At 30.4% G+C, this 15,211-nt stretch overlaps 2 protein-coding genes across 2 annotated transcripts; one reads left to right on the forward strand and one right to left on the reverse strand.

The window, feature by feature from the left end:
• The first annotated feature begins 308 nt into the window (after positions 1-308).
• LOC102578956 (protein TIFY 4A-like) lies at positions 309-4,380 on the forward strand. Its single transcript, XM_006364553.2, has 7 exons — positions 309-560; positions 2,584-2,651; positions 2,754-2,887; positions 2,999-3,092; positions 3,499-3,637; positions 3,718-3,775; positions 4,090-4,380. The coding sequence occupies exons 1-7, from the start codon at positions 479-481 to the stop codon at positions 4,199-4,201; spliced, it is 687 nt and encodes a 228-aa protein (XP_006364615.1). The 5' UTR covers positions 309-478; the 3' UTR covers positions 4,202-4,380.
• Positions 4,381-4,830: 450 nt separating this feature from the next.
• On the reverse strand, positions 4,831-10,313 carry LOC102579613 (ADP-ribosylation factor-like protein 8B). The gene is made up of 6 exons (XM_015304021.1): positions 10,127-10,313; positions 7,171-7,252; positions 7,036-7,068; positions 6,833-6,954; positions 5,803-5,964; positions 4,831-5,149 (listed from the first exon to the last, which is right to left on the reverse strand). Exons 1-6 carry the CDS (start codon positions 10,162-10,164, stop codon positions 5,032-5,034), a joined length of 555 nt encoding a protein of 184 aa, XP_015159507.1. The 5' UTR covers positions 10,165-10,313; the 3' UTR covers positions 4,831-5,031.
• Positions 10,314-15,211: the final 4,898 nt, after the last annotated feature.

Genomic DNA, 15,211 nt, shown 5'->3' on the forward strand with positions numbered 1-15,211 from the left:
GGAAAAACTACACTATTTTTTTAAAATAGACTAAAAAGAAAAGTAAGACAGATAAATTGAAACGAAAAAGAACTATTCGATTAAATATCAACCAATTATTTATTTTCAAATTTCAAATCAATTAGAACAACGATGCACTTCACCCAAAAAAATAAAATAAAAAACAAGTTGTGGCTATCAATTTAGAGGGGACCAATTCAATTAACACGTTTTTTTTCTGTCTAATTTATTTTATTTTATTTATTTATTTATTTTGGTAGAGAATTTTAATGTTTGTTTCTTCTTCTTCTTCTTCTTTCATTTTTATCTTCCATAAATTTTGTATTTCTTATTGCATGAAGCTTCTCAATTTTATCTATTATTGTACTTGCTACTATTTTCTTCTTCTTTCTTAACAATTTAATAAGAATATTTATTCTTATTTAATTGATTTTCTAGTTTTTAATTTGTTTCATAAATCTTTGGAAGTGAAAAAAAAATGGATTCAAGAATGGAGATAGATTTTATGGACCTCAATAGTAAACCACAATTATCAGAAATGGAGAAGCAACACAAAAGAGGTACAAAGAATTTATTTTTTAAAATATATATTTAACAACAAAAAAGGAAAAAAAAAACAAAATCTTCTTTGATTTTAGGTTTGTTATGGAATTTTAGTTGATTTTTAAAAATAGTATAAGGTTATTATAAAACCATACTTTGTGCTAACATTTATTAGGGTTTATTATGAGTAGATCTCAAAGATATGGTAAGTGAACTTTATTTGTTACTATTCAGTCTCAAATTATCTGTCGTGATTTTTTTTTATATAATTAGGAGATATTTTTTAATTATAACATCACATCCCATAATTGAGGTTCTTGTAGTTTTCAAGAACAATTAATTTTGTCTTAAAATTTTAAAATGATAATAATTTGAGATAGTTATTATGATAAATCATAAGAAATAATTCGAGACGAAAGAAGTAATTAACTTGATTTTCACTTGAATCTTTTCTCTAGCCAATTTATTGTTAGTTTTCTTATGTTAATTTTAGAAATTCATAATTCTGCAATTGTTTTGGCTTGCATAGTAAGTAGAAGATCTATATAATTTAGTCATAGTCTTTATTGGATTGGTCTTTTTCTTGTAGTTTAATTTGTAAAAAAACAAAAAACAAAATAAAAATTGGTGCATTAACGACTCGTTTGGCTCCAAAAATACTTGAGAAAAACTTGGGAAGTGGTGTTTGGTCATATAACTTGGTAATTATATTTGCTAAGTATCTCAAGTTCCCAAATACTAGAAAAAACTAGTATTTGAGCCAAGTTCTAATATTTGGAAATTTTAAAAAATTCAAAAATTACCCCAAACTTTTATATTTTATAAAAAATATCCATTATTTATCAAGTCCAACTATTATTTTGTTACTACCTCCTTCGGAAAAGTTTGAATTCTAATTTGAGTGATGAAATTGAGAAAAAAGAACAATTTGTGTTTAATGGGTTATAATTATAACTAAATTAGTGACAAATGTGAGTATGCGATTAATGTATTGTCTTGCCTATATTGTTATTTTGTTATTGTTGACTGTTATCAATGATATTATAAGGTTATTTTTTAACAACATATTTATTATAAAATGATAATATAAATTTATGAGTATTTTAAATAATTTTTTGAACTTATGAGTATAAATCATATTTTTTGAAATAATCAAATATTTTGGAGAAAATTTGGGCCAAACACATGGTGAAACTTCACCCAAATATGATTTTTCGAGAACTTGGTGTCAAATGCTAGTCAAGTATTATTTGTTCACACAAGGTTTAGGGACAAATTGATATCGCACACTTAGAGGTGATGTCATGCAGAAAATCTATTTTAATATATAATATATTTTTATAATAATTGATGGCATGAGAAAAAGAAAACTATATCATGATAACCTTATCCGAATATATAGATATAGATATTGTAAGGTCTAATAAAGTAGATGGATAACAGTGAGGTAATAGGTTTAAATAGGGTGGAACTATAATTTTATTTATGAATTTGACAGAATCTAATAAGATATCTTCTTTAAATTTTGAATCCGTAATGTCAATATTCTATTCTCTGTTTATGGGTCTAAAATTCAGATAAGATGAAGAGTATTTATTGACTTCTTTTTGTCTGCTCAAGTCTTGATAAACAAAATTATTCAGTACCTATTCAAATAGAAAGTAACAAGTGTATAATTCAATAATTAAAGTACATATAAATTGATCTGAATTTCACCTTCACTAAAGATTGTTATAATATACCCATGTATCTACCTATTAACCGTGATACAATACATGTATATATAGAAATTATAAATTTAAAATTCAAGCAATAACTTCAAAGGGCTAAATTATTATTTTTTAGTGAATTTAGCAATCTATTTTTTGGTAGGAGACTCTATCTATTTTTTCCCCAAGGACTATAATTAGTTGAACCTCATTAATTTTTTTTGTTATTTCTTGTTGAATTTGACTGAATCTTGTTAAATCATGATATTATTTCGTGTTTTCTATTTACTTTAATTGTGTACTAGCTAACTCACGATATTCGTTCATTTAGCTTCTGGGATGAAGTGGCCATTTTCATTGGCTGATTTAGCTACTCATCATGAAAACACATTTTTTCAGGTTATTCATAATTCCCAATTTAATTCTAATTATTTCCTTCATTTATACAAATTCTAATAAACTAATCTTTTTAAAATCTAATTTTCTTCTTCTCTTTTTCAGAATTACAACTCCACCCCAATAGTTTCCATTAATTCAAAAAATTCATCCCTAAACAATTACAAATCCACCAATGACCCCCAATACTTTGGAGGGGCTTTTCCTCTAGTAGCAAAAACAAGCACTTATGGCTCAAGGTATTTTCATAGTTTATTATTATGTTATTTTTCCCATATTTTAAAAAAAATTATATTTTACCAAAAAATCAAAGTTTTTGTTTTTAAAATTCGAAACAATTATTTTTGCAGGAAAAATTATGACAATTGCAGTCCAAATGAGTCAACATTGACCATATTCTACATGGGTGAGGTGCATATTTTTCCGGGTATATCACCAGAAAAGGTACTATCTTATTTTTGGATTTTATTATTAACTATTATTTTTTTTATTTCGGTTATTGTACTAATATTTTTTGTTGTTGTTTTCTTCATTATTTTCAATGTGACTTCTTTATTACTGTATTTTCTTTGCTTACTTATTTTAATATGCTTAACTTAAGTCGAGGACTTATCAGAAAAAAGCCTCTCTGCCTTATTCAAGGTGGGGGTAAGAGCATAAGGTTGCGTACACATTGATCACCCTCCCTAGACACTATTACGAGATTATACTAAATATATTATTATTGTTTATCACCAGAAAAGGTCCTTTGAATTATTTCTTTAATTTATATCTATTTTTCTCTATGCATCTATTTTTAAAAACTTTAGAAGTGATGTTCTGATTATATATATTTTTTTAAATTGTATAGGCTGAGCTAATAATTGACCTGGTTTCTAAATCAACAACTCTCCACATGGATGAGATTTTAGAAAAAGTGATGAATAAAGAAAAATATGAAGAAAATAAATCAGACCCTTCAAATGCATCCACAAATTATGCTAAAGGAGGTATTTATCTTGTTTTTATTTGATTTTATTATTTCTTAATTTTATTTTAATAAACCTATATAATTTGTATTTAATTGCAGCACTTGCTATGGCTCGTAGAGCAACTCTTGCCCGATTTTTGGAGAAGAGAAAGCATAGGTATTTAATTTCGAGCTGGTTGTTTCTCGTAACGAAAAAATCACTCAACTTTATCTAAATATAATGAAAGTCGATAAACATTTTCTGCAACCAAGTTATCACTCAATTTTATTCAGTGATAAAATAAATAATAAGTGATCATCTGTGAAATTATCTCTACAATCAAATTGATTTTGTAAATGTGTTTTAACATTAATTTGAATTTTTTTTATTTTCTAAAGAAAACCTTATCTAAAGAGGGAGATATTGTTTATTCTTTTTCAAAATTATTTTTATTTTACATTAACATTTTATTTTATTTTATTTAAATGTAGATTGATCAAAGCTAGGCCATATCTATATGGTGAAAATTTATCAAAGTTTCCCTTTGATATTCAACAAGAAGAAGAAGAAACGGCGTCGTCAAGCGTTCATTGGGAAAACTAATTCAAGACAAATTGCATTGTTTTGAATTATTATTATTATTCTTTTAGAAATATTATAATGTTTTGTACATGTGCCTATCATGTTGTGTTTAATTATATATTTACATTGACAACTATAAATTTTCAAAGATTATTGTAATTTTATTATGAGTTAAGTTATAACATGTTTGTAAATTTCAATGCATTTTTGAAATTACTGAATTTGAATGAACTTGTTGTTCAAGGGGAAGATATTCCCCTTCCGATAAGAGAGAAGTATGATCTCTTAGAAAACTCATATAGTCCACTCCAACTTGCTTGTAGCTAAGACATATTAGTTGGTTGTTGTTTGATTATTCTACGATTTCTGCTTTTGCGTAAATCTCATATTTCTTTGGTTTAAGATTTTTGTACATAATCAAAAAAGATGAAGGATAGAATATATGCAATCCTTACCACTACTTCGTGGAGGTAGACATGTTGTTTACGAGTTTACACTCTGCTGCGAACCAAAAACTTGGTTTTAAGTAGGAAAAGGTAGAACAGACTTCTTATTCACCCATTTCGAACCGTGCACCAGCTGGCATCCGAGTGTAATCGTAGAAGCATGACAACAAACAACAACATACCTAGTATAGTCGCACGAGTGGGAAAGCAAGACAAACCATGCAAATTCATAATGAAAAGATGTATGATTGTTCAAGCACTTATAATACAAAATTGTAATTAAAAAAACTATATAGAACCAACAAAAGAAAGATCAGACAGAAAATATATTAACAGATCATTTCAAGATCCTCACAAAGAACTACATTCTATTTTTCCAGATTATTATGTCCCGGAGGCAGCTCTTCATTTCGCGGTCTTTGAGTGCTTGATTAGCCAATCGATAACAGCATCGATATTTACAGAATCCTTGCACGAGATCATGTAACAGCAGACTTCTCTGTCCGTTATTGAGTCGAGACCTCTGATTCAACAAGCATAACAAATAGTTAACAGAGAGTGAATTCGTAAAAGGGAAGAAATTGGCTGAACACATAGACAGACACCTAAATTTGTCACGATCTTTAATCGAGTTAACTAAGAATCCGACTAATTGAACACCTTGTTCTGTCGAAAATGTGCCTGAATTTTGATTACTAACCATTCTTTTTATCAACTCGCCTTCTTTATTTTTAGGCATAATATATAGACAGACACTTTAACTTGGCCTACACGGGGAGTTGAACACCCCAACTTTCATTGTGATCATCTAGACACTTCAGCTTGACACAGGTGCGTCTCACGAACACCTTAACTTTGAAAATGCACATATCAACACCTTTAAGGGGGTGCATTCTCAAAGTTGAGGCGTTTATGGAACCAACTTAAACCAAGTTAAGGTCTCTAGATGTGCATTTTCAAAGTTGGAGTGTTTTGTTGTCGGTTGAGACCAAGTTTAGGTGTCTATCTATGTATTATACCTTACTTTTAGGTACTTTTTTACAATATAAAGTTTTTAATAGGTCAGACCCTTAGCTTAGGCGTCTAGATGAAAAATCGCGACAAGTTTAGGTGTCTGTCTATGTATTCTGCCAAAGAAATAATTTCTTACGTGAAGGTTAATGTTCAGCGACTTACAGTTGATCGACCAATGACTGCTGCGAAAGAGCTTCTGATTTGTCAATTTTGTTTCCCAAGATGAGCAAAGGAATTCCACTTAATGAAGGTTTCTTCAAAAGTTCGTGTAACTCAGTTCTTGTTATAGGTACACTGTCTCTATCAGCAGCGTCAACAACATACCTGACGCATAAAAGATCCCGAGTCAATTCAATCTGAATATGTAATGCACAGTCAATTCGTACTCAACGCCTCAAAGTTAAGCTTTCCTTTTCGTCAAAAAAAGTTGGATTGAAACGAACATGGTCACTACTCAGGCCAAATCAAAGGAAGTTTACAGGGAAAATATTTTGTTGAACTGTTCTGTAGCATTGGATTTTGTTGCTTATTATCCTTGCTAATAAGGAAAAGTTCGAACAAAGAGCAGAGGCTAGAACTGAGAAGTTGGTTATTGTAGTAGCGCTGAATTGTTTTCCTTCTCCCGGGTATAAAATTTTTAGGATTACATAATTACAATTATTCTGCGTTTGGTTATTGGTATTAGCTGAAACCGGAATAAATTTACCAAATCTTGGTATTATCTACCACATATAGGATGGGGGCTTATGATCTCGGGATATCCTTGTTTAGAACCAAACAACCCCTAAGTATCATATGGACATATGCCATCAAACTAGAATGACAAGGACGAGGCAAGCGCCGGTATAACACACCCCAACTAAAACCAACAGTAATGATGTTAACTTAAGGCAGGGAAAATAACAGGATCACAAAAGAGCACCGAGTACTTCCCCCGGCAGTCGCCACGAACGGAAAACAACATCGACTATAAAATGAGCAGTTTATGACTTCATATAATTTGCACACCTTGGACCTCATTACAGGAACTTAAGATACATATTCACATCAGGAGAAATTTCATCCGTTAGAGATGTCAAAATCATGAAATCAGGCAAAAGCATTAAATGCATATCGTAGTAAGCCCAAAACGAACAAAATAAAATAAAAATTGAGGAGACAGATAAGGACAGAGATTAAGATTAGAAATTACAATATCGCAGAGACACCCCGACAATAGCGCTCCCACATCGTGCGAAATCTCCTTTGGCCTCCAAGATCCCAGAGTTTTATGGTCACATTTCCTTTTGTTACTTTGCGCATATTGAATCCAACCTAATTGGAGAAATTTCATTGAGCAAGTAAACGAAAGAAGACAAGAATGCTAGTTTAATTCAGTGAGGAAAAGGTACCGACCGTTGGTATCATGTCCTCGCTGTAGCCTCCAGTCTGATAAAGATCAAAATATCTAATGTCAAAAAACGTTGCCATTAAAATGAAAAAAGGGGTCGGGAGAGATGGAAGAGGAGAGAGAGCATATAATGTCCTCACAGCAATAGCATTGACGAGAGATGTCTTCCCAGCATTTTGAAGGCCTATCAGGGAAAGTTCCATTTCCTGTTTAAAAAATAGGCTAAACAAGGAAACATGTAGAAAACTTAGATATCGACAATGTCACTCAGGATCAAACGACATAAAGAATAAAGCACGAGTCATTCTTCCAACAACATGAATTTGAGTTTACACGGACCAACTTGAATAGTAATATCTGTTTAAGTTTCCCAGACTAATCCAAGAGAGCGACATCCAGTTATGGTAGTAATATCATCACATAATATAATACAACAATAGTTTACACGGTTGCAGAACATCTGAAACACCGTGAATACCCACACATAATTTTTTCAATAAAATCATCACTCATTAGCACTCAACGGCATTTTGATTAAGACACTGCATTTATCTGATACAACATTATTTTTGATAAGGTAAAGTATTATATGGACGATTAATACCAACAAGGTGCTTCAAAAGTACAAAAGAAATCAACAAATTCACATAACTGATACGAATTTCTTTTTTGGTAAGTAATCTGATTCGACATTCACATTCATCAAATCACTGATAAGCATGTGAAGAAATATTTAGAATAGTCGCTTGTTTGGTTAGCACACAGATATAGCCTTCTCTTGAATTTATACATAATTACTAGTGTCATGTTCCTTACTATAAAAGTTATACTCAACATTATTGAAAGAGCACCCACCACATGCAAGCTATGGGGATTCGATAAAAAAATATTCAAATATCTAAAAATAGAGTTACATGTCAAAATGATGAGACGTAATGTGGAAAACTAACGAAGTACATTCCAAGGAGAAAATATTGATTCGGAGGAGAATCCCAGAAGGAGATACAAGGAAAATAACTACAATAGAAATTTCTATATACAAGGTATTCCATTTTCTTCAATTTCACCTTAGCTTTTGTTTTGATTACAAAAATCATTGTATCTGTCCCGAAACTTATATTACAAAAATCACTGTATCTGCCCCGAATTTCTCTGTTGATTTTGGTCAAAGTACCCAAAATCGGTTGACCATATCCGGTACGGATCCCACACTCACGTCATGTTGACACGGGTGCTGCCCCGAAAGTGAAGAGTCCGAGCAACTTAGATTACTACCTGAAGAAGACGGAACTAGAAGGATGACATAATTACAATGCTAATAGAGCCTGAGATGCCTTCGCCTTAAATTATTCTTGATAAAATCTGCTAACCGTTCTTATGTTTATATCACTTCTCTCTTTCTTGCATTGACCGAACAAAGGTTTCAAATGAGCTATAGACCGAAGAACTTTCTGCAGCATAGCTCTAAGACAAAATTCTGAAATTCGGAATAAGTCGTCGGAGATTCTCTACGTCACTATAGAGGAAAAACTAGTCCAAGAACAGAAAGTTATCTATATCTTCCCGCTTTTGGCATTGGTGCAATTTAAATAGTTCACTAATTAAATAATTCTCTCCGGTACATATTTAGTCTTTGTTATTCCATTAGTCTTTGCTATAAAGCTTGCTAAATTTCTTCACCTATCATTATACTGGGATCTTCCTTGACCACAATATGATATACATGATGTAGCTCCCATGATTCATCACACTAATTGCTAAGGACAAAAGACGAGCTATTATTCTTCTACCAAGCATAAAAAGAAAAACAATGAGCTGAAACAACACAATGTGATAACAGAAGTAGAGTAATCAAACTTAGGAGGAGCTACTGGTCGAACTGCAAATGCTATTACTTACTGTAAAACAACACAATCTATAACTATGCTCCATGAGTACCTCCACCAAAAGAGAACTGTCCAAATAAGAAAAAGTAAAATCCCAAAAATACAACATACCCAGTGTAGTCCCACAAGGGGGGTCTGGGGAGGGTGGTGTGTACGCAGCCTTACCCCTAACTTTTAAAGGTAAAGATGTTGTTTCCGATATACCCTCGGCTCAAGTAAAGCATAACAGAAAATCAAGTAAGTAAAATAAATACACTAGAGACAAATCCATGCTGAAAACAAATAAGAAATGAAAGCATAGCAACAACAAAATGTACGATAACTGAAGCAAAGGAAACAACAGGTAACACTAGAATCGAATAATAAGACAATAAGAGAGTAATAATAACAATACTTATAGGGATAACTAGACAATACTTCACTACCTAGTACCTACTAAGCATCTACCCCAATAATATTGTTCAATATTATTTCATTATCAAGATCATAGTTTTTACATTTTAATCAAAGTAACTTTCCTTTAAGTTCTTGAAATTGTCAAGCTGACGCCAACAACAACACAACAGCATTACCCCATGTAATCCCACAAGTGGTGTCTGACGAGTGTGGTGCATACGCAGCCTTACCCCTACCTAAGTCAAGCTGATGCCAACAACATACTCTGTGTAACCCCACAAGTAGTGTTTAGTTAGGGATTTTGCTTAAGAGTGTTCAAAACTTTAGTATGTATCTCTAAAAAGTTGTTTTTGACCTATATACGCAACATTATTTTCTATACGCACAATATAATTTTTCAATAAAGGGTGTTTGAGCCACCACCCTTGAGTAAATGTAGCTACACCACTCTCTAGGAGGGTGGTATCTACACAAACCTTACCCCTAGCTAGTCAAGTTTATGCCAAGATAAACAAAATTCATCAACCATAAAAGAGAACAAACCAAACAAGAGATACAAGAACAACTAAAATCTCCAATTTCCACTTTTCACCTCAGAATTTCCTTCTCACATCAATCAAAACAGACGAACAAATAAAAAGGAATCCCCCCCCTCCCCATCCCTCCCCTCACTATTGACTAAACAATCATACTATATCAAAGCAAATACATAACAATTCATAAAATTTCCAATTCTCCATATTTGCTTCAACCAAACAAGGGAACAAATCAAAAGGGGTTTCTTGAAAATACAAAAAGAAGAAAACTTTATTACCTTCTAAGCCAATTGAGCAAAGAATCCCAAAGACCCATATTCAGAAAAGTGAAAAAGCAGACAACTTTGGTAGAATTAAGTGAATATATGAAAGGATTTTGTTGTTGTTGTTGAAGAAGAGGTGACAAGTAATAGCCTAATAGGAAACTTCGCCGACTAGAACAAGGACAGAATCTACTAATAGCATTTATATATTGTGTGTTGGATTATTGCGGCACCCATAATCACTTGCCATCAAGGGAGTTTAGCTAATTTAAAAAGTTAGCTCTTTTTTAATCCTACAACAATAATAACAACATATTTCGCGTGATTTTACGAGTATGGTTTCAGAATAGGTGATTACAAGAAGATTTTATCTCTATTTTTGTGGGCTAGAGAATGTTATTTTTAATTGATTGTTGATTCTAAATTGATATTTGTTATTTTTTAAAGGTTTGCGTTGAGTTTAATTATTAAAAATTATTGAGACTGCTGATAGAAAGTTGTATGCTAAAATTGAAGTTATTTGAGTCGATTTTGAAAAAAAAAAGTGCTGGTGAATTTATGCACAGCCTGATATCGTGATCACTAAGATTATTTGGCCATAAATCTTAACGAGTTGTTAGGATTTCAGCTACAAATAACTAAAAACTTATGATGATTCGTGAGAATTTAATTAGAACTTTTAATGAATCGCAATATCATGTTGTTAGGCAGGTTTTAATTAGTATCGACTATCAAAAAAGAAATACTTGTGATCGCTACTTAGAAATTATGACGAATTACCGTAAGTCATAATGACAATCACCATTTTCTCAAGACTTTTTTTTAGTGGGATTAGAATTTAAATGGTGGCACTAAAGATGCTATTTGTGCAAATGTATTAATCCAGGCCTTTGACACATGGGCTCTGGGCTGAATTTAACTTCTTATTCTTACTTTGGTTTTGCCAAAATAGGCCCAATACTGAGAGACTAAAATACAAAGCCCATAACATAAAAGAAAAAACGATCCATATATAATGGACCAATTGGAAAGGGAAAGGGTCGTTTGTACTTTTATTCCGATTTTGTGTTGGTCTTTAATTTTTACCCCTTGAGGACAAATAGCTTTTTTTGCGGACATACATTTATATTTTTGCATCAAAATATCCCACTAGGCATAAGTGCAATTTCTAGGGGTAAAATTTAAAGAGCAATCATTTGAAGGACAAATCGTGCAATTACTCAAAAGGGAACGATTAAACGAATGAAAAGGCCATATTATATGTTGCATTAAATAGTGGGAAAATAAGGTTATTTCTGCAAATGATGTCTATAATGTTGGGTTAATCAAACATGAATAAGCCCACTTCATTCCTAAAATGATTTGGGCCTTTTATTTGGGTTCAAAATTGGCCCAATTAGTTATTCAACATGATTTGTATTGGACTTTTAATCACGGGCACACATTTTATTTTGTATAAACCCAAAAATAGTAAAACTTTCACGAGGTACCTTATTTGAACATCGCTATTTAACTGGCATCTACTTTTTAAAAATTCTTACAAGTTCAAGCATATATACACAAATTTCTGTCATATGAAACTTCAAATTATTACATATTTAAAGTTATTTCGAATTGGATATGAAACCTTACAAAAATGACTTAAATGGTGGTCTCGAAATTGAATATCTATACACTTCGTCCACAAAAAATCATTTGGAGCTAAGAGTCAAATGGCTTATTTCTTCTTTGTTAAGATTTTCTTGAATATGTTAAAAAAAATTTATTGCTATAGAAAATTCAGTTGATTAAGAAAATTGAAAAGTGCATTTGATTTTTTCTTTTGACCGTCAGGCAAATCGTAGTTATTATTTTTTGGATGCATTCTAGATAAATTTATTTTTGTATAATAACTCACAAATCATACATGAAAAGTACAACACACTAAGCAAGTCTAATACGATGAACTCGATTGAGAAGACGTTGACAAGGGAATCAATCTCTGACCACTCTTATGCGTTATATATGGAATATCACCTATTGTACCAACTCAATCATCGCACTGTAAAAATAAGTTAAACTTTAATTTGCTTAAAAGAAAAAAGACACAAGGTTGATACCATGTTCAAATTCAACCCTATAATTAGACAATTTGATCCTATTACAATCCTCAAATAGTGACAGTATTAATATAAAATTTGACAGATAAATTAAAATATTTATTTTGAAACAATCAGATTTCTTCCTTAACTCAAGAAACTTCAAGTCTAAATATATTACTTACTATATATTTTTAATATTTCTGAAATGTCATGTCTAATAATATTTTAAAATTATCTTATCTTATAATATAATAGTCAATCTAAATCAATTGATAGCTGAATTTTAACGAGAATATATTGGACTCAATCTACCTAGTCTACTACGTGTTAACATCACATAGTTGAATTTGCACCCCAAACAAAAAAAAGTCATTATTAACTTTCTTCGAACCAACGTACCTATAGATTATGAGCTTGAGTCATGAAAACAGTCACGAATGCTTGCATTAGGGTTATGATAGTCTATATCACAAATTCACAACCCTTGTGGTGCAGTCCTTCCATAAATTCTGCTAACGCGGGATGTTGTGTACACCGAATTACCCTATGTATAAAAGAAGGTTCACTTTGAAATTTCTTTGGGATTAACGTACGATAAAGTTGTTTCAGTGTGATATATACATCACAGATTCGAGCCATGAAAATAATCACTAATATTTATATTAGAATTGACTATCTATCACAGTCCTTGAGGTGCGGCTATTCCCTAAATCCTGCTAACATGAAATATTGCGTGCACCGAGCTACATGGTACTTGTAAAAGAAGGTTCACTTTGAAGGTTCTCTTATTTTGATTTTTGTAGTTGGGTTTTTTAATTAGGTTTTGAACTAGACTAATATGAAACCCTATGAATTTTCAAACTTGGAAAATGTGAAATTATTTTATGAAAAGTAAGATTTTGACAATAATATTACCCATAGTTTTCAATTTCTTAATTAACGGTTAAGAAACATACAATATAATACTTTTTTTGTTTTTGATTTTTTTGTGGTATATATGTATATAATATTATATTTGTGGAAAACAATTAAATGTGAAATTATCTAGAATGAAAAACATGGATCTCCTCGTTGAGGGGGCAAGGAATTTTTATCGATCGTATTAAACCTAATTATGATAATTTCTCTAATATTTGCAAATAATATAGTATGAATAAATATTTTAGAAATTACTTTTGAATGTTAAATTCATTAATAGCGATAATTTTTTTACAGTATCTATATACAATCATAACAATAATATAATATAGCAGTGAGATCTGAGGAGGCCGGAGGCTGTCAGCAAACCTTACTCTCTTTGTTAGATGAAGAGAATATTGTTTCGATGGAACAATGTATATAACTTAAATTCTCTGATATACTCTTTTTTTTTACATGATTATGAGGTAATAATTATCTTCTTTTTCATTTTTTTTTATCATATAGATATAGTATATTATTATACTCAAACCATATTAAAATTTTTCTGACTTTTTTTTTGCTTGCATGCAATTTTCTACATTTGCTTATTCATGTTTCTTGTAACCTTCCTTTTTTCTCTTATTAATTAAATCTTATGGATTTTATTCAAATATAAACAACCAGTTGTCGTCATATATAAAGGTCATATATATCCATTAGCTTGCACAAGAATTTGACTAATAAAAATTTCAAAATATTAGTATGTTTTAGTAATTAATAGTCAAAATTTTGGATAGCATTTATATATGCCAAAGTCAATATATAGTAACTCAGATTTTTCCTTGGATTTTAAAACTTAGATTTAATACGTATGTATATAATTCTTGAAACAATACTGTATATTTAATTTATAATACTTTTGTATTTGCATAATACATCGATAAACTACTTGAATTGGCCAATCAACAATTAAACACTCTAAGGGCATCTCCAACCCAATCCTCTATTTTACTCTCCAAATATAGAGTTCTCTATTTTTTCAGACAACCAACTCCAACTCAATTCTCTATTTTACTCTCTAAAAAGGAATCTTTTTCTCTAAATGAGGTATTGTATTATTATTTCTATTTCATTCTTATTTTCTTACTATTTCATACTATAAATCCTTTATTTTTTTTCCCCAAATAATTACTTTATATAATTTTTAACGTGATATAAAATTATTTTTTATTCTAAATTTTTAAATAACATAAATTGCAAGAAAATATGACTTGAGAATATATATTCATTATAATTTGTCTTATTATTTTGTTTTTCCTTAGTTTAATTTTTTTTATTTATACATTCTTGAAAACCTAATGTGTAAATATTTGATTCCTTTTAAGGAATATTGTATTACAGCTAAGATTTAACAAAAGTTTTCAAAGTCATCGAATAAAACCTAAATATACATATTGGTTTTTGGTTTGTGTGAGGGCATATATGATTTCTTATTTGAAGAAGTTAATAAACATTCTTTTCACATGCACCTGCCGGGTACGGAATCATCTTTATTAAGAAGCATTTTAGTTTTTAGTGTGAAATTTTTTACGTGAATTTGAATTTACTTGATCTCCAATATGAATATTGAAGACCGGATGATTTTTTTTTATTTAGTCGCCACTAATTAGTCATTATCATTATGGGCATATAACCTTTTCCCTTCTCTTATTTAGAAAGGTTAGACGTATATCGTATGTATATTATATGTATATATCAGTAAAATGTGTTACTAGTTTTTTTATATATTAAGATGATCTTTTTTTTTTTTTTTACATTTGCATGATCAATATAAAAGTAATCGCGACGTTTCATTATTTTCGTAATGATACGAGATGGAAAATATATATACATATATTATACAGGCCTATTTCATATATCAATTTCATATATCAAATCAATGAATGTATAATATACATAATCTTTAATAATATAAGTTTGCTTATTAATTAATTATAGTCAAGTGATATGAGTGTTTTTCACTCCATTTATCATTCATCATGATAATTAGCATGATTTGGTGCAAAATCTAGTTAAAAAATAAGTTGTCGTTTTTTTCGGATAAGAGACATCATACCAT

The sequence above is a fragment of the Solanum tuberosum genome, unplaced genomic scaffold (genome assembly GCF_000226075.1).
Source record: "Solanum tuberosum cultivar DM 1-3 516 R44 unplaced genomic scaffold, SolTub_3.0 scf00505, whole genome shotgun sequence".
Taxonomy (NCBI): Eukaryota; Viridiplantae; Streptophyta; class Magnoliopsida; order Solanales; family Solanaceae; genus Solanum; species Solanum tuberosum.

What these genes read in the sequence shown, in the direction of transcription:
- LOC102578956 (XM_006364553.2), top strand. Translation starts at nt 479, where the DNA reads ATGGATTCAAGAATGGAGATAGATTTTATGGACCTCAATAGTAAACCA. An exon ending in CGGGTATATCACCAGAAAAG is followed by an intron (nt 3,093 to 3,498) that starts GTACTATCTTAT and finishes TAAATTGTATAG; the next exon opens with GCTGAGCTAATAATTGACCT. An exon ending in TTGGAGAAGAGAAAGCATAG is followed by an intron (nt 3,776 to 4,089) that starts GTATTTAATTTC and finishes ATTTAAATGTAG; the next exon opens with ATTGATCAAAGCTAGGCCAT.
- LOC102579613 (XM_015304021.1), bottom strand. Translation starts at nt 10,164, where the DNA reads ATGGGTCTTTGGGATTCTTTGCTCAATTGGCTTAGAAG. An exon ending in TTGCTCAATTGGCTTAGAAG is followed by an intron (nt 7,253 to 10,126) that starts GTAATAAAGTTT and finishes TTCCTTGTTTAG; the next exon opens with CCTATTTTTTAAACAGGAAA. An exon ending in CAGTCATTGGTCGATCAACT is followed by an intron (nt 5,150 to 5,802) that starts GTAAGTCGCTGA and finishes TTGTTGAATCAG; the next exon opens with AGGTCTCGACTCAATAACGG.